Source organism: Streptopelia decaocto, assembly GCF_964273445.1.
Source record: "Streptopelia decaocto genome assembly, chromosome: 25".
In the NCBI taxonomy this organism is placed as follows: Eukaryota; Metazoa; Chordata; class Aves; order Columbiformes; family Columbidae; genus Streptopelia; species Streptopelia decaocto.
The window spans coordinates 2,894,961-2,918,858 of record NC_138680.1 but is presented as its reverse complement, the minus strand read 5'-3'; the positions used below and the strand labels follow the sequence as shown (position 1 = coordinate 2,918,858).

Sequence of the window (23,898 nt, the reverse complement as noted above, 5' to 3'; positions counted from 1 at the left end):
GAATGTTTTTGTATTTTTTTTAAAGTGTGTGATTTTGACCTTGTAATTAGCACGACAATATTGTGTGCAGATGTTTAGGATTCTTAGTGTAGATCCAATAAGGTAACATTTGCATGGTGTGTTTTCAGGCTCCATAAATCCCATCACCTCATTATTTCTGTGATTAAACTACCGTGTATGAACACAGAACTATAGAATCATCTTGGTTCTGAATTATGTCTTTAGTGGTTAAAGATGTAACCAGATGGTCTTTATGTTCTTTCGTTGGAGAATCATCTGCCCAGTTTTATTTCTGCCAGTTCTCTGACATTTGTCACCATTTGTGCTTCAGAACATATTTGTTTTTAATTTGTGGTGCAATAGTTGAGGATTTCAAGTATCCTCCTGGAATCCTGAAAAGCATGGCATCGTTCTCATGTCTGCAGACCAGGAAATGAAGTTGATTCTGGCCCAGACAAACCAAATATTTAACCAAGTAAATGGATAAGTATGAGATACTGTAGTTAAAAAGAAAAATGCTGGTGACTTTTTCTTTTTCAGAAAAAACGAGCCACTTTTTATGAGAATATTATGAAGGCAATGAGACCTCAACCAGAATACTTTGCTGTCGGGTACTACGGTCAGGGTTTCCCCTCTTTCCTCCGGGTAAGAATTCTTCAGCACTCGAGTCCTGGACTGCTGGGTACCCTAAAAGTCACAATTTTTGCAGAGCTTCCAAGAAAATTCAGACGCCAAACTCCTTTTCCTTTGAATGACACTGAGAAATCTAAATCCCTTAAGTATTTCAAAGCACTTCAGCATATAAAAAGAGACAAGTAAGAGAACAGATTTTTGGTGTGAGCAGCTTTAATCAAGTTAGCGTGTTGCGACAGGGTTTGTTAGCTGATTGTGTTATTATATGGACTTAAACAGAATCAACCTTTTGTATTTGTGCCCTATACACTTCCTGAGAAATGTGATTGCTGTTAGAAAATTCTTTGCTTGTGAAGAGTTTACCCCGTTACTTTTTAGCCTAAATCAACCTAATTTTTAGGACGTGGATCATTTCAATGCTCAAGAACATTAGTGAGATCCTGTCCCACGCAGAATTAAAATGCAGAGTTGCTTCCTGTTTGGAAGCATTGCTGGATCTGTGCTGGCTGGAACACGAGAACAAAGTGAGTCAGATGGGCAGGGTGCAGAACACTAGAAAATATTCCCAACTCTTATTTAAAATTAAGGAACATTTGCATTTTCAGACTGGAATTGTTTGAAGTCGCTGGCCTTAAATGGAAGCCAAGCTTAATAAAAAAGAAGAATGTTAACTTAGGACTGGGGAACTGGATGGCATCGAAGGCTTTAGTTCCAGGTGGTGTTTTTGAATCCATCCCTTCCAGAAACCACCTCTGCTTGGTGGCCACTTTGGAAAAATAATTGGCCATGGTCTATGGTGCAAAACTGCCATAGCTGACCACTTTTTAATGGTAGCTGAAGAGAGTCAGGAGTGGATTGGAGGTAAAACTTGTGTCTTTGTGCATGGAGAGATCCCTCAGTTAACTCAGACCGTGAGTGGTCTGGCAGGGACCTTGTGGTTCTGTGCATTAAAGAACTTTTTGGGGTGCTTGTTCTCTTAATCAGTCCCCTGAGTGACATTTTGTGTGTTGAATGTGTGAGTTCTAAGAGTGCTAGAAGGCATGGACACGTTCAATAAGGCTTGTATGCAGAGCAGCTCCTGAGGGTTGCTGGATTGTCCCTCCAGCCTGTGTTTCTTCTTTCTCATTGCTTTGTTCAGTGTTAATTCTCTTTCTCTTCTACTACCCACAGAATAAGATTTTTATCTACCGTGGCAAGGAGTACGAACGACGGGAGGACTTCAACCTGAAGCTGTTGACCCAGTTTCCTAGTGCTGAGAAGATGACCAGCACTGCCCCTCCAGGAGAGGAGATCAAGGCTTCTCCTAAACAGTGTATCTTTTGCTTCTAAGACATTTTGGCCTCTTTCCTAGAATAACAGAATTGGTAAACAGCAATAATAAACAAGGAACTTACTGCTCCAGGGTGGGCTTTGAAGGCATGAAAATAAGGCCGTCCAGAATTGAAGTGGTGAATGTCAATGTATTGAAAAAGAGAGACAGGTTGGTATTGTCAGAGGTAGAGGAGTTGCTGTTGGGGTGTAACCTGAACAGATTGCAGGGCAGGATTTCTTGTGCATTTCTTTCTGCTGTAGCATATGTGTGATCCGGTTTGGTATTTCTAGGTGGAAGGGTAAAATCCAGGCAGTGAAAGCAGGATATAAGTGGAAGTGTGCTCTTTTCTTGCTTGCAGTTAACTAGCATTTATGAACGGGCTGAGTATTTTTTTCCCTTGTAGAAGTCACTTTTTACAAAGTGTTAAGTGATTATTTAGGTTGAATAAATCTGTTTCTTGAACTTCTTCATTAGATCCTCTTTCTCTTAATTGTGAGCATGACCAACTGCAACCTAGTGAAGATGCTTCAGATTGTCATTTGTGACTTCCAGGCACTAGCAGGTGTGCTCCTGGAAGATGTACATCAGTAAAAAACACGTTACTGAGCTTCTGGCCTGTGTTATACCGGCCAAACTTGAGAATCTGGTGGTCCGTTTTGGCCTTAAAAGTCCATGTACAAAGGCACAACTCAAGCAGTGAAACCAGATGCTTCCCTTGCAATAATCCTGCCAAGCACTAAATCCACATAGGAAATTAAAATTCATTCAAGACCAAACTTGGTATCAAAAAATGCCTCTTCTATTGCTGCTTTGTTTCAGCTACTTCCTTTGCATCTGTTTGTGTTTGTTCTAACGGTTTTGGCTCAAGATGAACCTGAACTGCAGAATTTGGATCCAGATCTGAACTCTTCCAAGAGTTTGGGGGTGTTTGGTTCCGGGTCCTTGGCATAGCCCCATTATAAAGGGGAGCAGCTGCATTGCTTGGATTTGGTACAGGTTCTTCTCGGACTCTTACAAACACCTTCGGAAAAGATGAGTTTGAGTGCCCAGATCCCTGTTGTATTAGGCAGGGTTGATGGTTCTATAGTTTGTTTTAATTTTGTGCTTTTTTAGCCTCCGTTGTCTCAGGGTTTGGTTTTGCTTGGTTTTATTTTTTACTTAGAATCTGTTTATGATAAAATGGCTTGTTCTTCCTTTGTTTTTTTTTTCTTAATAGTGTACTGGAGATATTAATTGAGCTGCACAGCGTCTCGGGGATGCCTACACCATTAAACGGGCTCACCTTCCCCCAGTTCTGAACTAGAAGCTGTGCAGCGTGCTTAGCATGGCGTGAAGCCCAAGCTAATAAGCTCTCCTGAGAGCAAGAATATATTAGCTTGGGCTCAGTGCTCGATCTACTGTGGGTATGCGGTTTGGGGCTCGGATTTGGCTGCTGTCCAGTTGGCTCTTCAGCTCGGGCAGGACGACCTTGGGTTTGCTTTCAAAATACTGTTAGAACTACCCTCGGTGAAATAAAGGATGTAAGGGGCTGCCCTACCCGCCAGTAAAACATTCCCTCTTCAGAGTGCCATTGGCAGGTGATTCACAGAAATAATCTATACATGTAGATCAAATTGTTCATGCTTTACTTTTCCATACAGGTTTTTACTCCTGTAAAGCCTCCAGTACAGTGATTGTTGATGAACTACTAAGTATTTTTCTACAAACATGACAAGCATGGGGGATTTTTGAGAAGTCTGGTGAAAACTGGAAGGGTATTTCTCTCCCTCTCCTGTTTTCTCAAAAGGATCCGTAGTTTTTCATCCTTAACTGCAGCTGCTCAGATGTGCAGTGCTTCATTGTGAAGCCTGTGATGAACCTGCCGCCTAATTATAAAGATAAACCTGTTCCTGAACAGATCTTAAAGTAATTGCTTTTCCTTTTCCGTCACCATTTCCTCTGTTTTTTTCTCATCTAGCCTGGGCACAAGGTGCAGTGCCTTTGTGTTTTGTGCAAATTTGTTTCATAATCTGGTTTAAACTTGGTTGTTTTAAGAGGAAACAGGAACATTTATGTAAGGAGGATGAGACATGAGAAAACTCCCCATTTCCTCTGCTTCTTTCTAGCTACTACAGAGCAAACGAGGTGCAGCAGTTCACACACTCCCGGCCCGTCAGGAAAGGAGAAAAAGATCCAGACAACGAGTTTGCTGTGAGTCCTTTGCTGTTGATGGCTGTGCTGTGACAAAATGGTTATATGCACTTATTTATCTTGTTGGTAGCATTTTGAGCAACACCGTCACACTTTTTTTTCCTTTACCTGTTGCAACGGAGTTTTTCTATTAAAATGTAAGATACCATTTAAATAGTACAGGTGGTGTTTGTTGCCAAAAACATTGGGTTCCATCCCAGTTAGTGAAGGTGAAGTTCATTGTGTAAGTCGTGCCAGCTTGTGCTGGAAAGCTGGTTCCGTGCTGGAAAGCTGGTTCCATGCTGTACTGCAGACGAGAACTGAATCGCAAGACCAATATTTTCTTTACATCTTGGAATTTTTTCCTTCTCTAACTAGAATATGTGGATAGAAAGGACAACGTACACGACAGCCTATTCATTTCCTGGCATCCTCAAGTGGTTCGAAGTGAAACAGATCACAACGGTGAGTTCTGCATGTGGGCTGAGTCTCATCCCCTCCAGTCTCTCGGTGAGTCAAGACTCTTGCACCAGTTAGAACATCCTTCCAGTGGTGGATGTTCCACACCAGTAACTTCTGCTTCGGATAAAAGCAAATGTGTATCTTCTTTGTTGTGCTGTATTCTCACATGCTGTTCTGCAGACAGCTCCACGCCAGGCAGCGAAGTTCTGCATTGACTATATGATGCTTGGGACGGTGGTTATTTCTGTAACATACCCCACAGTCAGCAGCCAAGTCCCAAATTGTTGTTCCTTCAGGTTAAGGTGTGAGATCATTCCCGATTTCATCTCTGAATGGCAAGATAGTTAGCACAGGGGTCCAAAATCCTCTGCTGGAAACCATTGGGCTGCCATTCATACCGGAGGAGTTATAATACTTCATATTCAGTGGAGGCCTGTGAGGATTTATTCTGTTTCTTCTTGTCATCCAGGAAGAGATCAGCCCCTTGGAAAACGCCATCGAAACGATGGAGCTAACGAACGAGAAGATCAGCAACATCGTCCAGCAGCACGGCTGGGACCGGAGCCTGCCCGTCCATCCTCTCTCCATGCTCCTCAGCGGCATCGTGGACCCGGCGGTCATGGGCGGATACACCAACTATGAGAAGGTCTTGGCTCATTTCTCTGTTGACCTCTGCAGTATCCAAGACCTGGATTGAAAAATGGGACACTGAAATTCAGTTTTCGGCTTTTCCTCCTTGTGCATCTGTATCTGTTCAGAACTCAGAGGAGAAAAGACCACAGATAAGAGATTTCCGCTAGACTGGAAGGTGGTTTAGTGTTCAGTTTAGTTCTGTACGTTGCCACAGTGGTGAGTGATGCGGCTCTTTGAGGCCTCATTTACAGCGGCGATAATAACATGATCCTGCCTCATGAGGGCATTGAGGTGCTTGGTCAGGCCAGTGAATGATGCAAGTAATGAAGAAAAGCAAAAGATCTAATATTTTATCCATTGTATTCATAGAGAATGGTAAGGAAATGAGGATTTCTCTCCAGCAGATAATCTGTCTTTGCAGTCTTGCACCAAAGAGCGTGTATTTCAGGAAAAAAAGCGGTGTTTCCTATCCAGGTTTATTCAGTTGACTTCAGCTGAACAGTGTATGTTCTTTTTTTGTGATGTTTAACTTGAGCTGTTTATTCCAAGTATCCAATGATGGTATTGCCAGCACCAAATATATTGCTCATTTCCATAAACTGAGTGGATGGTGTTAAAACACATTTAATTCTTCTCAGATGTGTTCCAGTCACATGAAATGAAGTGCAGAAGTTAAATGGGAGAGGGTCTGATGTATCTGGGGTCTGACTCTGCTGATTCCAGAGGAGTCGCATGCTTTGCCAGGGCTGAATTTGGCCCTAAATCCGCCCATTTTATGAATTAAGGTTGACATAAAGTTTAGAATTACGAAAGTGGGAAAGCAGTTAAAACTAGGAAACACAAAGTGTCTGTAACCACATCTGGAAATACTCATTGCTGGTTCATATTTTCCTATTTCAACTGAAGATCGGTACAGAACATTTGGCTTTTGTGGGCGGCTGAAAACTTGAGCTTTAATTGTTTCATTGTAGCCAAAAGCCAAAGTCTGTGTTTTTAACATGCGCTTTCTTCTTGCAATAATTAAACACTTTCAAGAAAGATCTTCTGGGACGTACCCGGCAGTTGTTTCACAAGCTCACCTCCTCTTGACATCAGCCTGTTTCAGACTCGTACCACTAGGCCTATAAACACTTGTACATACAGTCCAGACATCAAAAAATACACGCAGAGGCTGAAATAGATCAGAGACGCGTTTTAAAACCAAATGAAAAATTATTAGGGATCTTATCTAAGGAAAAGAAAAATGAAATTCTTCGTTGTGATACGTTTCAGTGCAACGTGCCACAGCACATAATGGGAATTGGCACTGTTTTAAGGCTTCGGTCCAGGAAAGTATTCTTGTGTTTGTTCAACTTTAAACCGATACCAGATTCTGCTGGTGAAAGGTAAACACGTAACAAGTGTAGACTGAAGGTGCTTTGTTGAATCAAACGGAGCCAAACTCTCAGCGCAGTCTTTATTTCTACTGAATCTGCGTAACGAGCCCCAGATGAGAGTGTTGGACTTAAGGGCTTAAATGGTGGCGTTTAGGGCTTAAATGGTGGCGTTTAAGGTGATGGGCAGGAGATGTTCCCCCTCTTCACCTGGTGCAGCTGAGGCTGTTTGCGTGTCCTGTACCGGAGGGCACTGAGTGCTAAAAATGAGGCTTTTTTAGGTGAGAACTCAGAGGCTGGATCTAAAACTCCCATTGGAGTGACAAGTAATGGAACCTTGGTTATTCAGATCAGTACTGGTTTATGAGAAGGGAACTGGAATTGAAGAAAACCCTTAGAAAGGAGGAATCCTTTTTTCAGTATCTTTTCTTCCCTGTTCTCAACAAATGGTTGTTTGTCCCTCAGCTTTACATCAGGAAGTTATCAAAAACAAACTTTGCTATGAGGAATAATGCCAATTAATTCACGGAGATCTTTCACTCCACTGTGAAAGCACCATAGTGTCTATATCATCTTTTCTCTTTGCTTTCAGGCCTTTTTCACAGAGAAGTATCTTCAAGAACATCCTGAAGATCAAGATAAAATTGAACTGCTTAAGCAACTAATAGCTCTACAGGTATCGTACTGGGAAAGACTGGGAAGCACAGTGTGAGTGCAGATGGTTTTTCCACCATTGTTGTTTTGCAGAGATAATGCAGATAAATGCTGTAAGGACAATCTGCATATGTGCACAGTTGGTTTTTTATTTTAAGGAAACTGCTGCATTGTAAAATTGCGGCCTAGAATGTTCCATGTGCTTTGGGTTGCTCTGAAATGTTATTCTGAAATAATTGCCAATGTGGCATAGATTATTTTTTCCCTCAGCAGTAACAACATATCTGTTCCGTTCTCATGAACTCATCAGACCTGATGTTTTGTCACTCTGACCATTGAAAGGTGTTTGTTTTGACCTGCAGAGGAGTGAAAAATTGCCCTGTTTTCTTGTAATTCAAATCGCGTTCCTGCAGACCAGTTTTTACATATTTCCGCACAGCAGAGCCCAGTTAAAGCTTCCTCACAGTCACACAGCACTGGGGCTAAGAAGTGACGCTCTGACATTTAACACGCTGTGTTTTCCAAACGGAATATGGAATTCGAGTGGCGAAATGGAAGCCATAGGCATGGATGGGGAAAGGGTTCGTTTTCTTGAACACATGGAGCTCAAACAGGTTACTACAGTGTCCCAAGTTGTGTCAGTAGATGAACTTCCTTACTGTACGATTGCTTTTTTTGCCCATGCAAACTTCAACCACATTGATTTAAGTCCCTTGAGTGCATCTGAGATGTTTAACATGCATAAAAAACCCTCCTTCCAGGAATAGGAGAGCTGATCTGTCCTTCTGTAGCTTCATTTTGTGCCTCCTTTCAGATGCCGCTGTTGGCAGAAGGGATCAGGATCCACGGTGAGAAGCTGACGGAGCAGCTGAAGCCTCTGCACGACAGACTGACAGCGTGTTTCAAAGAGCTCAAGAAGAAGGTGGAGAAGCAGTATGGTGTGATAACTTTGGTAAGCGCCCCTGCTTGTTTAGGTTTTTTCCTTAAAGAAACACACCTCTCCCCTTTCCCACTTGTGAGCTGGTGTTACGTGGTTGTTCACAAGTGTGTTTGTGTGCAGCCTCCCTCCCTCACCGAGAGGAAACCGAGCAGGTCCGGCTCCGTCGTGCTGCCCTACATCATGTCTTCCACGCTGAGACGTCTCTCCGTCACCTCTGTGGCGTCTTCGGTCGTCTCCACATCTTCCACATCATCTGATAGCGCTTCCTCCAGACCGGGTTCCGATGGGTTAGTAAGCGACTTTTACATGTGATTTACGAGGGCAGGGATATGACTTTGAGAAAATTAGGTACTCTTAAAATGAAGATTTATTCCATGCACAATAGTAGTAGCTACACATTTAAAACTTTAAAAGGAGGCCAATGTTATTTTGCCGTTTTACAGACAGAGTTTGGAGCATAGCTAAGGAGAGTTCTGGGAACTGAATCCTCGACTCTCTCTGGAGTCCCAGTTGTCTCCACGATGCTGGGGAGCGATGGAGGCAACGTATTTCAGATGTGCACTATTGCTGATCCCCAGGAGTGCTGGGAAACAGAGGTGTAAGATACTACAAGACGATTTAGTTTGATGTGGTTCGCGAAGAGGTGCATATTCATATGGTACTTGTTCCACCTACCTCTTTGCAGCTGCATACGCAGCATTAAAAGGAGCTGCCACACATGGAAACATTTCCAGTTTACATCTGTGATCACCAGGGAGTCTGGGTGACTTGCTCAGGGTCACAGAGCAGAGTTCCGCACAACATGCAGGTCCAGCTCCCTGCGCAAGTAGATCACGCTTATCTTACAAGGCATAAAACTCCAAATTGCTGGGGTAACTTAGGAGCACAGATCTCACTGAGAGTTCTAAGCTCATAACTCAGTTTTTCCCAATAACCTGTTATGCAGACTAAGAGATCACAGCTTTTTAACAGACAACTGTCTGATGGACTAACATTTCATGGTTTTTTCACTCTTTTGGTGTGGGCCACAGATCTATTCTGGAGCCTCTTTTGGAGAGAAGAATATCAACAGCTTCCCGAGCTGAGGAGCTGCCCGTGAAAGATGATGGCGATAACCGGATTAGCAAACTCAAACGGAAGGACTGGAGTGTTAGCAAGTCTCAGGTTATCGTGGAGAAAGAGCCAGAAACAGAACTGACCTCCAAAATGGTAAAAATTATAATAATAATAGCAATAATAAAATCCACAGCGGGAGATTTTAGTGTTTCCATTGCTTTCAGCCATGCTTGTCATTGGGAACATCATTAGTGGGAGAGGTTCAAATACCAAAAGCCTTGGTCATCTGAGTAATTCTTGCTTTATTTATTTGGAAAACTTGTGTCACAAGCTGAACTGCAGTTTGGTTTAAGGTCCAAACTGGAAGCATGAGGTGCTAATGTATCATCTAGGTGCTCAGTGCCCTCGTTTCTCCCGGGAGCTGAGGACTGCATGATGCACTCTGCACCGTGCAGAATTGGTCTGTTTTTGTTGGAGCAACCAGATACTGCTCGCCCGCTCAGAAATCCAGCTGGCCAGCCAGATGTTCAGCTGCTATCAGTCAGCATCACTGCACAAATCAAATGTACTGCAAGGTGAAGATCAGTGTGAGTGATTGGGGAGCTGAGAAGAGATGGTCTGGTAGTTAGGTCACCAGTTTGGGACTCAGAAAAACTGCTTTTTCCAGTGTGTGCTCTGCTCCAGACCTCCTGCGTGAGGGCAGGAGGGTCTGCTCCTTGAGCACGTTATTTGCAAAGGGGGAATACAAGAGAATTTATGCCCGCACAGGAGTGTTGTAATGAGGAATGTATTGGAGACAGCCATTCAGATTGACAGTAGGATTCAGAATGATTGCCTGATAGAAACGGGGAAGTTTCAGCTCAGAAGCAAAGTTGTGTGACCTTGGATTTATGCAAAGACTGTTGAACTGCCATAGTATGCGAGAATTAAGCAACTGAGTATTTAAGTGGGTGGCTCAGTGAAGCTAATTTGACTTAACATAGGCTGTGTAAATAATGAGAAAACATGAATTCTTCTATTTCCCTTTCCCTCCCAAGATCTCGACTGAATCTGGCAGGAACAGGCTATGCTGCTACATATTCAGGAATTCTCATCAAACCTGAGTGATGCTGCCAGCACTCGGAGTCCGCAGAATATTTATAAAAGGGAACCGTGGCTCTAGAATCATGTCATTTGGTATTGACAGGAAAACCTGGGGTTGTAAATATTAGCGGTTCAGGAGGCCTGGCCTTCTGCCTCTGGAAAAGCTGCTAGAGAATTAAATGAGTTTAACCCACAAACTGTGCTGTCAGCTGCTGATCACTTTATTAAGTAAAACTAGAGAGAAAAGCTCTGGGATGGAGCCCATTTATATAGTGTTCACTAGGACACTAAGGCACGTCTGTCCAAGAGCTCGGAGATGCAAACCAGAACACCCACCCTCCCTTCTCCCCCCAGTTAAGGGTTATATTCATGCTTAAGAACATTGTGAAGTACAGAGAGAGCTGGTTTTTATAGCTGATCTGCAGTGTCCAGCGCAGGAATTGGACAGACTGATTTTATGCGGCTCTTCACCGAGCTGCTTGGGAGCTGGAAAGCCAGAGGGAACCAAAACCTGGCTGTACGTCCTGCACTTCTACATGTCATGGTGTTTAATATTCACTGTGCACCAACGTGTGCTCCCTTCAGCACAGGGAGAAATACTGAGCTGCTTGATGCTGGAGAATTGATCTCTAAAAGAGCTCAGTCATTCTAATTACACATGGAAGTGCCAATCTGCTCTGTAAAGCAATAAACTGCTATGTAGAAGGACCATCATATTCATGCACCAGACTCACCCGTATTCGGGTGGCCTCATGATTTGAGCCAAGAGCAGAGAAGGACACATGTGACACTGGAAGGAACTGGAAAAACATCTCTCAAGTCCCAAATGCAAGAGGTTTGCTCTGTAAAGCCTGAAATAGGTTTGTTTCACAGTCCTAAAGAGCTGGATGGCACTAGCACTCCTGACTTGCACCGAGAATTCAATCCTTTTACCTTCTTGGAAAGACTTTTTTGTCCCCCTCCTACATTTGTTCATAGAACTGCGAGTCAAATGCACCCGTTTTTCAGCCTGGTGCCTTCCCTTCTTAGTTAATACACTAAGGTCGTTAAAAGCAGTTTACTGTTGGTGCTCTAGTTGGTAAGGTCTCACAGAAAACTGAATGTATCACAGGAGCACAGGGTATTTAGACACAGCTTAGTTGGTGCTGTGGTTTCACTCGTGTTTCACCTGAACGCAGCTTTTCTGGAGCGTGTCGATGCCTTTGTGACGGGTCCGATTATCTGATACGCGTGGAGCATCCTTACTGACTTCTAAAGGTTTTCTTTACTCCTTGTTTCAACCAGGGCTTGTCAGGAAAAGCGCAGAGGCCAAAGAGTCTTCAATTAGGAGACAACAGACTGACTTTGCTCCAGGGCTCCTCGCTCCAGCAGTCAGCACCTCGCAGCCCACCGCCCATCACTCCCAAAACGCCACGAACCCAAAGTAAGTTTCATTGGAGAGCAGTTGCCGCATCCTTCAGGGCAGTGTGTGCAGTAGTAGGAATTACTGTGTATTTGCTAAAGAGGGGGAACTGCTCTGAAGTAGCTCACAGAAAGTGACTCTGGGCTGTTAATGTTAGTAGACGTTTTTGGCAGCGTTACCAAAGATCATACTTGCAACTTACGTATCACTTGTTAAAATAAGCGTATCAGATGAATTCCAGAGAAGAGTTTTTATCTTTTTCAGTTCCTTTCCTGTTTTCTCCTGTATTGACTTGTGGGAAGGGATGTTAAACCTCAGGGTGAACAGCACATGCAATCAAGGTGGATACTTGGAAATGCCTCAGATCGGGTGGTGACAGCACATACTAGAGGAATATCCCCCGTGAATTCACTGCATGGAACTGCATCAATCCAGCACTGGATTTCTGATCAGCCCTATGGCTGAATTGCCTGGGCAAGCCCTGAAGGCTTTGTTAATTAATGAACAATAACTGCCATCACGTGACAGAAGGTTTTAGAAGCTGCTCTGCAGCTTGGAAACTCAGCTAATAGATGTCACACCTGGAAGAGATGGAATTGATCTCGAAGAATTAGCAAAATCAGTAACTTGTGCAGTTACCTTCCTTGCGTATCCGGTAAGCTCTGTAGTTCATTCTGGAGCAGCAGATAAATATGGCTAAGGTAGAAATACAACTGTAGTGTCAGCGCTGACATCTTCCTTGCCATCGCATTTCTCACTCTGCTGCTCCTTTTTTAAAGGAACAAATGTTCATATGTAGGACCTGACTGTCCTTCCTCTTACCTGGATATAAATTCAAAATCTGGCATAGATAACGAACTGAACTAGCATAAAGCTATTGAGAGAGGATTAGAACCAAAAAACACACGTCGGGGTGGGGAGACAACCTGAAACACAAACAAATGCAGGAATACTAAATGAAGAAGGATCTGTGCAAGGAATGTGAAACCTCACTCCCGTACTCAGCAAGCGGTTTTAATTGACACTCGTAGCAGGGCAGCTTCCCAAGAATCCTTCTGAAGTTTGGGTGCTTATCTACTCCATCAACTGGAGTTAAAATCAAAGTGAATTCTCAGGTTGAGGCCCAGGCTGAAAGGAAACCCCAGTGCACGTTGCAGATGTGCTAATGGATTCCATTTTCTGTTCTCTCAGGCATGCGTTTTTCACATAAGCTTAGGTTCAGTTGCTGAAGATGGGGTTCTTCTGGGCATTCTGAACCTCAGGGACATACAACTGTGACTCTACTCTGACACATCCATCCAGGTTTCGCTGCTAAAGCAGAGAACTCTTAGCAGATCGGAAGCACAAGACGTTAAATGGATCTCCCTTGAAATTCTACATAGTCAATCCAATTTCCTGTTCCTTTGCCTTCTATTTTAATGTCGTTTCTTACTGTTGTTGCTTCTAGGTTTTCCCTCCTTGCAAGCCGATGGATTGGCAGCTGGTAGCGTACAGAGCACCCCCCCGCCACCTCCACCCAAAAGCAAACCCTACGAGAACAGCAACGCGCGGAACTCGGTGGAGGTGAGGAAATGAGAGCTGACGTGGGCTTGGAAAGCAGCTTTTGAGAAGGAGACACCGGTGGCATTTTCCGAGCTGCTTCTAGGGTGGCGCAACTTGAAATTTGTCTGATCATTTTAGTGGTTCGCGCCGTGAAACCACAGAAGAATAAGAGAAGTGTTTTGCTTGAAGAGAAGGCTATCAAATTATCACATGAAGTCCCCCCCGCTTTTTATTTCAAGTGGGAGTTGTGTTGGCCTTGGTCGGGCGAACTGTGTGTGGGGTGGGAAGATATCTGGAAAACAGACAAGCACGATGATTGCAAAGTTTCCAAAACATGATCAGTGTAAAGCAGCACGGTAATCCGGTCCTGAAAAAGAAGGGGAGAAATCCACACGTTTTCAGATATTATAAATGTTGGTTTCCTTCTAGGGACATCAAATTGTCCCTTTAATGCTGTTTCGCTAGCATTTCTCTTATACTATGGGATTCCAAGCAGCTTGCAGGTACTTAACGTGCAGACGCTCTGGTCATTGTGTCAGAATCATTTCGTCTGCCCGGGTGTGGGTGATTCTGATGTGAGACTGTAACTGCTGCCAATGCACAGGACAGAACACATCCTTTGTAACAGGGAAAGGGACGGATATCTTCCCCAGTCCAGTTTGCAAAGGGGATTTGTGGAGCACTTCAGTGAGATGAACTGGAATTTGACCAAAAAGAATGTAAAGAACGACCGCACTTAAAATACATTACGGGAAGGCAACAGAACAGCTGATGACTTGATTCTGTTAGAGATACGACACTTGGAGCACGGAATAAACGGGAGGTTTTGTGCTTTGCCCTTGGTTTGGTCAGAGTTGTGCTTCCGGAAGGGGCAGTATAGCTGCTATAGGTGAGGGGCGCGGTGGCGATGGGCCAGCTCTGGGATGCTGGGGGAGTCACTGCTTCGAGAGGATTAATGAAAGAGCCTCCTTCCCTTGAGGCTTGTAAGAAAACTAATTACTAACGTGTCCTGGCTTGCAGCATTGACCTTGGCTTGCAGCCAAGTGAAGAGGATTGGAAGGGCTGTAAAGAGAGATTGTAAAAGTATTTTCTGAAGGGTTTTGTTGCTCTGTTGTTGTCAAGCTGACTCTTTCCTTCACTTAAAAGAGTCCCGAAATGCTGGCGGTTTTGGGGAAGCAAGTGGTGAGCCACACAACCTCCTTGTTCATTTGGCCTTTTGCATCTCATTTGTTTCTGGGATGACCCTGAAAACAAACAGAGAACCCACTGGTGCAATTTTCTGCAAGAATAAAACATCCTACGCGCCCCCGTGCTGGGCAGGAAGGCTGTGATTGCTTTAATAGAACTGCACTTGCTGCCGTTTTGTTGTTGGTCGTACCATTCTGATTTGGAAGCATTTTACATCCTTTTGACCCCTACTTGGTGCCACTCACCAAGAGGAAAACAGTTGAGTTTGAAACTTTGAGGGAAATGGGTTTGTTGCCATTTTACTGATAAACAGAAGGTGGGACAGAGGGACAAATGGCTCTGACTGCAAGTTATGCTGCAGGTCACAAACAACTAAAGTATATCTGCAACTAAAGCGTGTTCTAGCAATTAAAACATGTCTGTTATCCCTTGGGGATCTGTCCTTGTTGCCCCATCAATTGCACGTAGCACTGAGAGACCGAATTCAAAGATTTTGTCTTGAAGGAAACATCAAGTAGTGCGGGACCTTTTGGATTTCTTTGCTTGGCAAAGCAAAACGTCTTAACTTGCCAGTAATGCTTTATTTTTCTGTGTGTTTTCGTTTGATCTGCTCAGGTTGCTCCACCACTCCCCAGCAGACGTGAAGCCAAACCTCCCCCTCCGCCCCCGAAAACCAGGAAATCCAGCGTTGTCTCTGCAGAGCAGGGGCTGCAGTGAGGATCGGCGCTGCTGGGGTCACGGCAAGTGCCGGGGCTGAAATCGCTGCTTCCTTTGTGCCGACAGGCTGGGCCTCCCTGACCCTAAAGACTCTTGATCTCGCCTGCCATTCCATTCCCTCCCCTTGGAGTTTTCACTGGGAACTACCAAAAGGAACTGATGTTTTGCCTGTATTCCCAACTTCTGGTTTACTTTCTGGTACTGAAACACTAATCACGTAGCAGGAGAAGTCGCCCTACTGGAATTCTTGTCTATTTTAGTCTTGTCTGTCCAGAGTGTTTTTTCCACTGTTGCAATTCCAGCAGCTCGTTCCTAGCGTAAAGCTGTCATTTGTAAGTGATTTACCCCACTGTTTGAAACAAGGCAAGCCACGCCAGGGTGAGATGTCCTACCGTGTTTTCACATGAATCCCGTACAGTTTTACAGCTGTGCTTCTGCACCGATCGCTCCTCCTGCCCCGGTTTGCGTGAAGTGAAGCAGATCGCAGCCATTCCTGAATTGTCAGGTGTCGGCTCCTGAGACATGATGTGCAGCCTCCTAAGGTTCTTGATTGCAGGCACAGACCTGAGCATCGTTAGCAGAATAAGAAGCCTTTTTCTCCCGCTAGTCACCATATGTATTTAAGATGAAGCGCAGACGTTGTGCCTCATACCGTTTCTGCTCGAGGAGCGGCAGTTGCTCACTCCCAATGGAGAGTTTAGGTTCACCAGTGCTTTGTCATAATTTCACTGTTGGTTCTGGTTTTAACACTGGAGAGCGGTTGATATTCCTCCCTGAATTATGTTACCTGCTTGGTTTGTGCTTGTGTTCAGGGCTTGGTACAATATTTCACCTTCGTGCTTTTTAGTAGGGTGGAAAAAGTTGCTTCTCTCCTGTGAATACCTGAGTAGAGGCTGCGTTGATACCAACACTGTACTGGTACCAGCGACTTGGAGAGGGTGGAAAACTCGTTATACATCCTGACCTCAGGAACAAATCTCGTAGTTACCGTGACCTTTACTTAGGCTGGGCAAATTCACACAAATATAGTTATTTCTCATCCTCTTTTTCTCCCTGCAGCCATTTGTGGCAGCACTTGCACTTTGTTTTATAGCCTCCCTCCATCTATTAACAGGTTTTTAACAGCCACCAGACTTCAAGGAGCCATTTAGATCTGGGATGCATGTGGAAGACCTGACAATTAACCATCTGCTTTCCTGTGGCTTGGATTGCTCCAGCCCGCTGCAGCGTAACTCACCTGTTTATAGAATACACAGCTTGTGTCGGGGCTGTTATTTTTCACTGATACTTTCCAGAGAAAATATTCACTCTGTTTTACTGTGGAACTTGGGAAATGTGGGAGTTTGCAAAGTTCAGATTCAAACTTTTTGGAAAGTTCGAGGTTTTTAAAACTCATCATGAAGAGGGACCAGCTGAGGAAGTTGGATCCAAGTTCATTTCTGAAATGATACAAAACTTTGGCTGCTCGGTTACAGCTTGTGGCCTGTTTATTTATCATCAGCATTGATGAGGAGGCTGTTGTGGGCTCTGTCTTCCAGGAAATAATTTTGCTTGTTACCTATAATTGTCATTTAGCTTCTGCTGATCTGGTAGAAGACACTAAAAATGCTGCTGAGGACATTGCTCACAGTAGTAAATACAAATACTGTTGTTTCTTTGCAGGCCACGTCTGCTCACATGACTTAAATGGCTTTTATTACCTTACTGCAAAAATGATCATGTTTTTGTTTGGGTTTTTGGTTTCGTTCAGTCTGAACTGGTCCTTTCTTTTGCTCCTCCACGTTCCTTTGCCTTCGGCGTGACTCCCAAAGAAACCTGCAGAAGCTGGATGTGCTTCGCTGCTCCCAAACAGCTTGCTTCCCACAAAGGGTCACATTGAATTCACATCACAAAGCAGGTTGGAGGCGTTTTGGAAGCTGCAGTCACATCACATCCATCCCCGCTTGGGTTTGCTATAGCGTACATACAACCGTCTTCGGGGCCGTTTCCTTCTCAGGGGAAATCTCTGAAACCTTTGTGGACGTGTCAGCTCCACATGATGTTCTTGGACGTGGATGCTGCTTGACTTGAAAACCACAAGGGTTTTCTCGTCTTTCATTTTTTGTCCACTTCTCGCTCTTCTCGCAGCCGTTTTCTTCCTTCTGCTGCACACGCCAACCAAAGGATCCTCTGAAACTCTTCCCTTGAGCGAGAACTTTCTGTCTTCGGTGAGAATTTTGCTGTAGGCAGAACAGCAGGATGTGGTCTGAACTGGAGAGCAGGACGTGTTAACACCACCTATTGTGAATTCAGTGCCTTTCCCCGCTCTACATCTGCCCGTTCCCTCGTTCTTAGGTGCATTTCCCTTCAGAGCAGCTTTGCTTTTCACTCCTTTGGTAAGTCAGGAGACTCTGCTGGAATCCCAGGTGATGGTTTGTGTGTAGGGGGTAACAAACTACCTGTCACGTTTGGGTATTTTGGTTCCAAGTGATTTTTTAGTCTAATTTCCCTGCCTTTTTGATCTGCTTTCGTAGCTTGAACTCATAGCTGGACCTTGTATATGCAAAAGTTGGTTGTTTTTTTTTCCTGGAGGAGGGAACTATTCCCTACAAATCTGACCACAGGAAGAATTTTTCGGCTGATCTTTAATGACCCTTTGCATAATGCTCTTTAACTTGGGGAGACATGGTTCCGACTGCCGTTCTTGCGGTTTTATAGGCTGGATTTATGAACAGAGTACTTAGCATGCAAGTGGTTAATTATCCTCTCCCCTCCTTTCCTTCCTTGGATCATGCAGCTGCCAGCATTAGGAATATATATGAACAGTTGCTATGCCAGAAAAGGGGTCAGAACCGGGAGATTTTGTCTTTCTTAGCGTTATTTTAGTTCTAGAGTCCAAAGTGCTGTAAACTCTTCTCCCTTCTTGCCTTTTGGCGAACTAACTCACTCACAAATAGGCATTTGGTTTTCTTAAACGCATTGCTGGCTGTGGTTATGTTCTTAGCTGATACAAGTCAGCACAGTTTGCTTAGAGGTACAAGACGGAATTTCTGTGCTGTGCCTAAATGATTTAGGCCTTTGTGCCAGTTTTAGAAAAACGTTGTCTTCTAAGTGTCAGATTTTTAAAGGCACTTGGGCATTTAAGTGTGTGAATAAGCATGGGGCCTGACTGATTTTAATTAAGTGGAGTTAAGTGCCCACACTCTTATGAGAAATCCCACCAGGCCCCTCATTCTGTTTTAGTGTTCTGCCTTTTGCTACAATACTTAAGTTCTGAGACTTAATTTTCAGAGGCAATTTAAAGTCTCACTGCTTTGTTTTCAAAGCGAGGGTCATCGTTCCATGTTAATTAGGTGCTGTTGGAAATGTATCCTAATGGCTTTTGGACTGGAGGGCTATAAATGAGAGGAGAACTGTCCATAATGATGTTGTCTCTGTGTACCAGAAATTAAAGCAAACAGCAGTTTCTGCCCAGCTCATGGTTTTGAATCAAACAAATCTCAAAGCTACATATCCAGTCTGCAGAGAAGACAAAACCTAATCCTATTTCATAGCCATGCTGTTCAAAGCCAGTTTTAAATTTCAAGTCTTAGAGGATTTTGGTTTTTTTTTTTTTTATTATTTGGAGAAATATGCTCAACACTTGTTTTCTGGAGCTTTTAATTAAAATTTGTCATGCTGTGATAAATTCCTTTAAAAATGTTGCAGGCTCTAATCCACAGCAGGGGAAGAGGGGAGCAGACAGCTTTCCATTGCAGTGGATTATTGGATTAGGAAAGGACACCGATTCCAGGGAGAACAGCTCTGTGATCTGCAGTGGCACAAAACACCGTCATGTATATGCAGGACCTGCATCAATAACCTTCCCACTGCGCAGCCCAGTGTCTGCTCCACAGATGAACAGGGAGTTAGACTTGTAGTGGGAACGGCTCAGATTTTCTCTCCTTATTTATTTTTGTAATTGTAAATGGAAATAATAAGTATAAGACGTCTCTAATTTAACTGTAGGGTTCTTTTAATAGTGAAAACATTCCTGACTTGCTACTACTACCTTCTTTCACTTATTTCTTTTGATTAAGAACTTCTCTACCTTATTTACTGTTGCAGACCAAATGTTCTAGTGGACCAGGGCGAGTTTGTGTGTTTTTTAGCTGGCGGTGTAAGTCCTCAGCAGCTCTGAAATCCAGCCCAAGCATGCATGCTATTAATCGGTGTCATTTTTGGTGTTTTAAAGGTTCTGTGACATGATAGAGCTTGGGAGACATTTGTCTTGAATTCAGGAGAATCTGGATGTTGTGTAACGTGGTTTTGTGAGTGTTTCGAGCTCCTGGATGTGACGGTTTAGTATAAACCCCAGCTCTGCAGACTGCAAATACCTTCTTTTTTCTCTTTCTTTTAGTCCTCTGCAACTGAATCAGCCAAAAATGCAGCTTTTAAAGTGGCTCTGAAGAAAGAGCAGGAGTTAAGCTTTGGAAAGGGAGTCTGCATCTCTCTGGGTAAATGCCGTATGATTCACTAAGTCTGTAAAGCAAAGGTGTATAAATTTTCATGGTCTTTTTTTTTTTTAATGTATTAACTATTGTAAAGTTTGTAAATACCTTTTTAAAATAAATGTAGTTTTTATGAGTGAACCGGTAAAACACGAGCACATAAAAGTCTTTCATACATGGACTACCGGAGTGCAAGTGGAATGACACCCGAACAGTAAGTTTATTCGTGTTTTTTAACAAAGTCATATCGAGTTTTATCCAGAGAGCAATGAGATCAGACGGTGCCTCTGTCCACGCGTTGTCTGTACAACTGAAACAAAAGCTTTTAAGCCGCATTTTTCATTGCAGGACACAGAGCAGACTCGGTGCTGCCAAGTCCCTGTCACTTTTACATACAAGCTAATAATCTACACAATTATCCTCTGCTACTTAAATGCGACTTCAGAGCAGTTATTCACACAACGCCATCTAAGCAAAGGAATTGATTTTAACGTAGCTCTGAAATTGTATTCTTGGTCCATTGTTCCATTTGGCTTTGTGGGTTTAAATCTTCCGTCTGGCTTCTCCTTCGATCAGACTTCCCTGTAAACACACATCGGATGCTTTATTTTAAAGAGAAGAAATAACTTGCCTGATGGAATTTTAAAGCCTGGTCAGACGCTAAAATATTCATATTGTGGTCTCCGTTGGAAGGAGGATTAGAATGACATAAATCTGACCCGACACGATCTCTCTGCCACCTGCCCGTGGATGTGATCGCACGGTATAATGTCACCAACGCTCATAATGGGCCTTTTCATCCCAAAGCTGCATCTGTTGGCGGCTCCGGCCCGGCAGCTGCCGAACGCGGCGCTGACGGCAGCTCAGAACACACGTGAACCCACAGAGTTTCAACCGCGTTTCGGATGGAAACCGTGTTCCCGTGTCACATCCCGCTGGATCTGGTCTCCTATTTGAATGTTTATTTGTGGCGTTACCTCTGAGCTGAAGGCCTGAGGTGTTTTGGATACACGTGCTGTCTGAATACGTCATTCCTTTCCCCTTTTGTATCTCGTGGTTTTGGTTGTGCTCACTACCAGCTCCTCCAGGAAATGATGAAGATAACTGGAGGTTTTTCCATGGGCTGGACTGTTTGCAGACACCTCCCCTTTCATTGCATGCTATTCCCGTTCAACTGAAGCAAGTTTTTACATTGAAAAAGCATCTGCAAAATTATTAATTTGCTTTCAATGTCATTAAGTGGCTAGAAATAAGAAGGCCATGTAGTTTGGACTATGCTACAGGAATAAGACTTGCAAACTAAGAGTTTGATGCAGAAGTTTTTACACGTATGTGCAAGATTAACAGCAGTTTCTGCGCAAACATAAGAATCCAATGGGGGGGCCCTTCAGCTCTGCAATAAAAGACCAAATTGTCCTCGACTCATTTCAAATATCCTGGTAATTATTGTGGTATCTTTTCCTGCCTAACATATTCTCTCGCAATTAAAAAATAGCCTAAGCATATTAAGCTCATATTAAGCTGCTGTTCATAGTGCAGGTAGTGTTACTGGAAGCTGGAGTCATGGACAAAGATTCCATTTGATGTTCAGTACCAATATGATTAAAGAGAACCTAAAAAGTTGGAGTTTAGGTAATTTCTATACAAAAATCCAATGGAAGTCAGACTCTACCTGTCTATATTCCTGTTACCGAGTTTGTGAGCTCTTTTCAGGCCAGGTTCCTCAGTGAAAAGCAAGAATGTTTACTTGAAACTTTTGGGTTTGGCTTCAAAAATGAAGTGGAAATTTGAGTGTTTCAACTTTGAACACAGCGCAGACGCTTCCCAGAAAGCGCTGACCATCTGGCCTCGTCAAGGTGTCGCTATATTAATTAAAGAGCACGTTTTTGCTGGAGAGCATCCTTTGTGTGGCAGTTAGCGTGTATGTCAAGTCTCTGCTGTCATTGCATTAGAGCATCTAATGGAAAATACATTTCCCAGGCTGGGGACCTTGGGAGCAGCATCTTCCATATGGCTCCATCCTTCCACTGGCAAAGCGCCTTTGAAGTTGAGCATCTGTGAGTGCTGCAGAGATTTGTATTCCAGTAGAATGTGTTTGACTTTATTTTGGTTTTAATTTACTGAGTAATGACATCGCTACAGCGGGAGCATCAAGAATAACGTAGTCCTGGCCTACGACTGGAACTCTGAGGTACTTAAACAAGGGCAGAGCCGGTATTGCCATGCAAACTCAACTTACATGCCCCCTCCTGCTCCTCCAGCACCTTTTTTCTCTGTCCTCCGTGTACTTTCCCAGCCTGGACTATCTCTAATTCTCCCATAGCAATAAAAGGACGAATGTGTCACTTACCACGGCTTCCTTCAGCTCCCCCAGCCTGGAATGCTGCGTTGAACCTGGGCATTCGCTCTTCTGCACTTCCCCTAATCTTTCCATTTCGCGTGCGATCTGCATTGGGAAGCGATACAGCCGGCATGAAAAGACATTTTTCTGCTAAAGCCCTTTTACCCGAGTTACAGATGAAACTGCTCCACTGCACTATTTAAATGCGTCTCCTTCCCAGGTTCTAACGCGAGGCTGTCAAATGTCATCTTACCCTAATGCCAATTACTACTTTAAAAAAATACGTCTGTCCATACGTCTGTCTGGGGGGAAGAGCCAGAGATGCGCGTACACACTAAAGCCCGTGTCACTCTTTTCTTGCTAAAACAACAGGCTTGTTTTCCCCTCCAGAACCCACCTCTTGAAGGGATTCCAGCAGGTTCTCCGCGTTCCTTTTCCCTCCCGGTTGCAGCCCGTACGACCAGTGCTGAGCCGAGCAGGTTTCCACGGACAGGACCAACAGGAGGGCGCCCACCAAGATCTTCCTGGACTTCTCCATCCTGCGGGAGAGCAAAACATCCTTCTGATCTCACAACGACATTACAGGTCCGTTTGTATCTTATAAAACTACGACAGTGTTATAATTCTGGATCTCCAGTTGTGCGTTGTGCCTGTGTGAGCCACAGCTGGATTTGGAGCCTCTCGAAGTGCGGGTTCGCTCATTAAAAAGAAATTTAACATCTCAAAAACTTGGATGAAGATCTAAATTAGGGGTTTTGAACACCCTTTCTGAGGTTTAGGGAATGTCTGGACCTCAAAGGTTCCATCCAAGTCCCTGTTGATACATGATAAATGTGTTCATTTTAGCCAGTTTCTGATCTAATGCCCCAGCTCCTCAAAAAGTGCTATTTGCAGTCTCTCTTAATGCAGGCTTCTTCTGCTACAAGCATCTGTAAGCATGGAATACACGAAAATGGAATATGATGTGTTGTTCAAGCACATTACCTGCTTGCCAAGTTCCAGAGTAACCCCAGCTCTTCTCTGTTTGAAAATCGTGCTCGTCATCTCCCTTTTATAGACAGTCCCCCCCAAACCTTTCACAGCAGGTGACTTTATCTGATTCTATCTCACAGGCTGCAATTTCGGCCTTAAAATCATTTTAATGCAGCAGAAGTAAAGCGCATAATTGGAACCCCCCTGGCGTGGCTATTAAATTCAGCTGTTTTCTCTAGGAGCCATAAAAGTAACAGCCTTTCTTTTAAGAGGCTGTAAATCCGACGTTCAGATCCAGCTGACGGCTGGAAAACACACAATCTCTTCTTTCAGTGACTTCTAATTTTGAAGTACAAGTTCTTGGGCTTGAATTCAGCTGCGTCTCTATCTCTGTGTATCAGGTGTGAAGGAAACAGCCCTTAGGGGCATAAACAAGAGCACGGAGCGTTTCGCTCGCTCCTTTGAAAGTCCTTTCCTTGATATTCTTTGCTTTATAAAATGCAAAGTTAAACTGATCAAAGGGACTGGTACATTAGTTTTCAAGGTGCTTTGTTGTCATGATGGAGCCTCATGAATAGGACTCTGCTATTATTTTGGATTTTATAGATATTTATATTGTGCGTATGCATGTTCTGCATTCTTCAGAACGTACACACTGCAGTTTAATAAAGGAGTTGATAGCATGCAGGACTTCAGTAATTCTGACTGCAGAAATGTAATTTTTTTCTCCATCTGGCAGCTATTTTGGCTTCCTATGCTCTGTTTTGTGTGCAATTGAATATATCATGTTTAGTGTTCTCCAAACATCCTCTCTTCCTGCTCCCATGACCCTTTGGAGATTAATGGATTAAAAGTAATTTAATAAGTAAATAATTGAAGGAGGATTTAGTGACTCGAGCAAAGAGTAATTCTTCCTGTTCTAATGCTCCTCCTACTCACGGCAGGAGTAGCC

General features: G+C 43.7%; 2 protein-coding genes across 2 annotated transcripts in view; one reads left to right on the top strand and one right to left on the bottom strand.

Annotated features, from left to right (window-relative positions):
- Window positions 1–19,814, top strand: part of DOCK5 (dedicator of cytokinesis 5) — a 69,214-nt gene extending 49,400 nt beyond the window's left edge. Inside the window, exons 40-52 of the mRNA XM_082072485.1 lie at window positions 541–645; window positions 1,804–1,945; window positions 3,769–3,850; window positions 4,051–4,135; window positions 4,493–4,579; window positions 5,046–5,222; window positions 7,175–7,258; window positions 8,051–8,188; window positions 8,297–8,463; window positions 9,208–9,385; window positions 11,600–11,738; window positions 13,165–13,280; window positions 15,063–19,814. Coding sequence (XP_081928611.1) covers window positions 541–645; window positions 1,804–1,945; window positions 3,769–3,850; window positions 4,051–4,135; window positions 4,493–4,579; window positions 5,046–5,222; window positions 7,175–7,258; window positions 8,051–8,188; window positions 8,297–8,463; window positions 9,208–9,385; window positions 11,600–11,738; window positions 13,165–13,280; window positions 15,063–15,164 — 1,602 coding nt within the window. The 3' untranslated portion in view covers window positions 15,165–19,814. The remainder of the gene's footprint in view (window positions 1–540; window positions 646–1,803; window positions 1,946–3,768; window positions 3,851–4,050; window positions 4,136–4,492; window positions 4,580–5,045; window positions 5,223–7,174; window positions 7,259–8,050; window positions 8,189–8,296; window positions 8,464–9,207; window positions 9,386–11,599; window positions 11,739–13,164; window positions 13,281–15,062) is intronic.
- Window positions 19,815–19,855: 41 nt separating this feature from the next.
- GNRH1 (gonadotropin releasing hormone 1) lies at window positions 19,856–22,512 on the bottom strand (the record flags this gene model as incomplete). The annotated part of the gene is made up of 3 exons (XM_082072484.1): window positions 19,856–20,215; window positions 21,984–22,079; window positions 22,372–22,512. 3 exons carry the CDS (start codon window positions 22,510–22,512, stop codon window positions 20,177–20,179), a joined length of 276 nt encoding a protein of 91 aa, XP_081928610.1. The 3' UTR covers window positions 19,856–20,176.
- Between the last annotated feature and the right edge of the window lie 1,386 nt (window positions 22,513–23,898).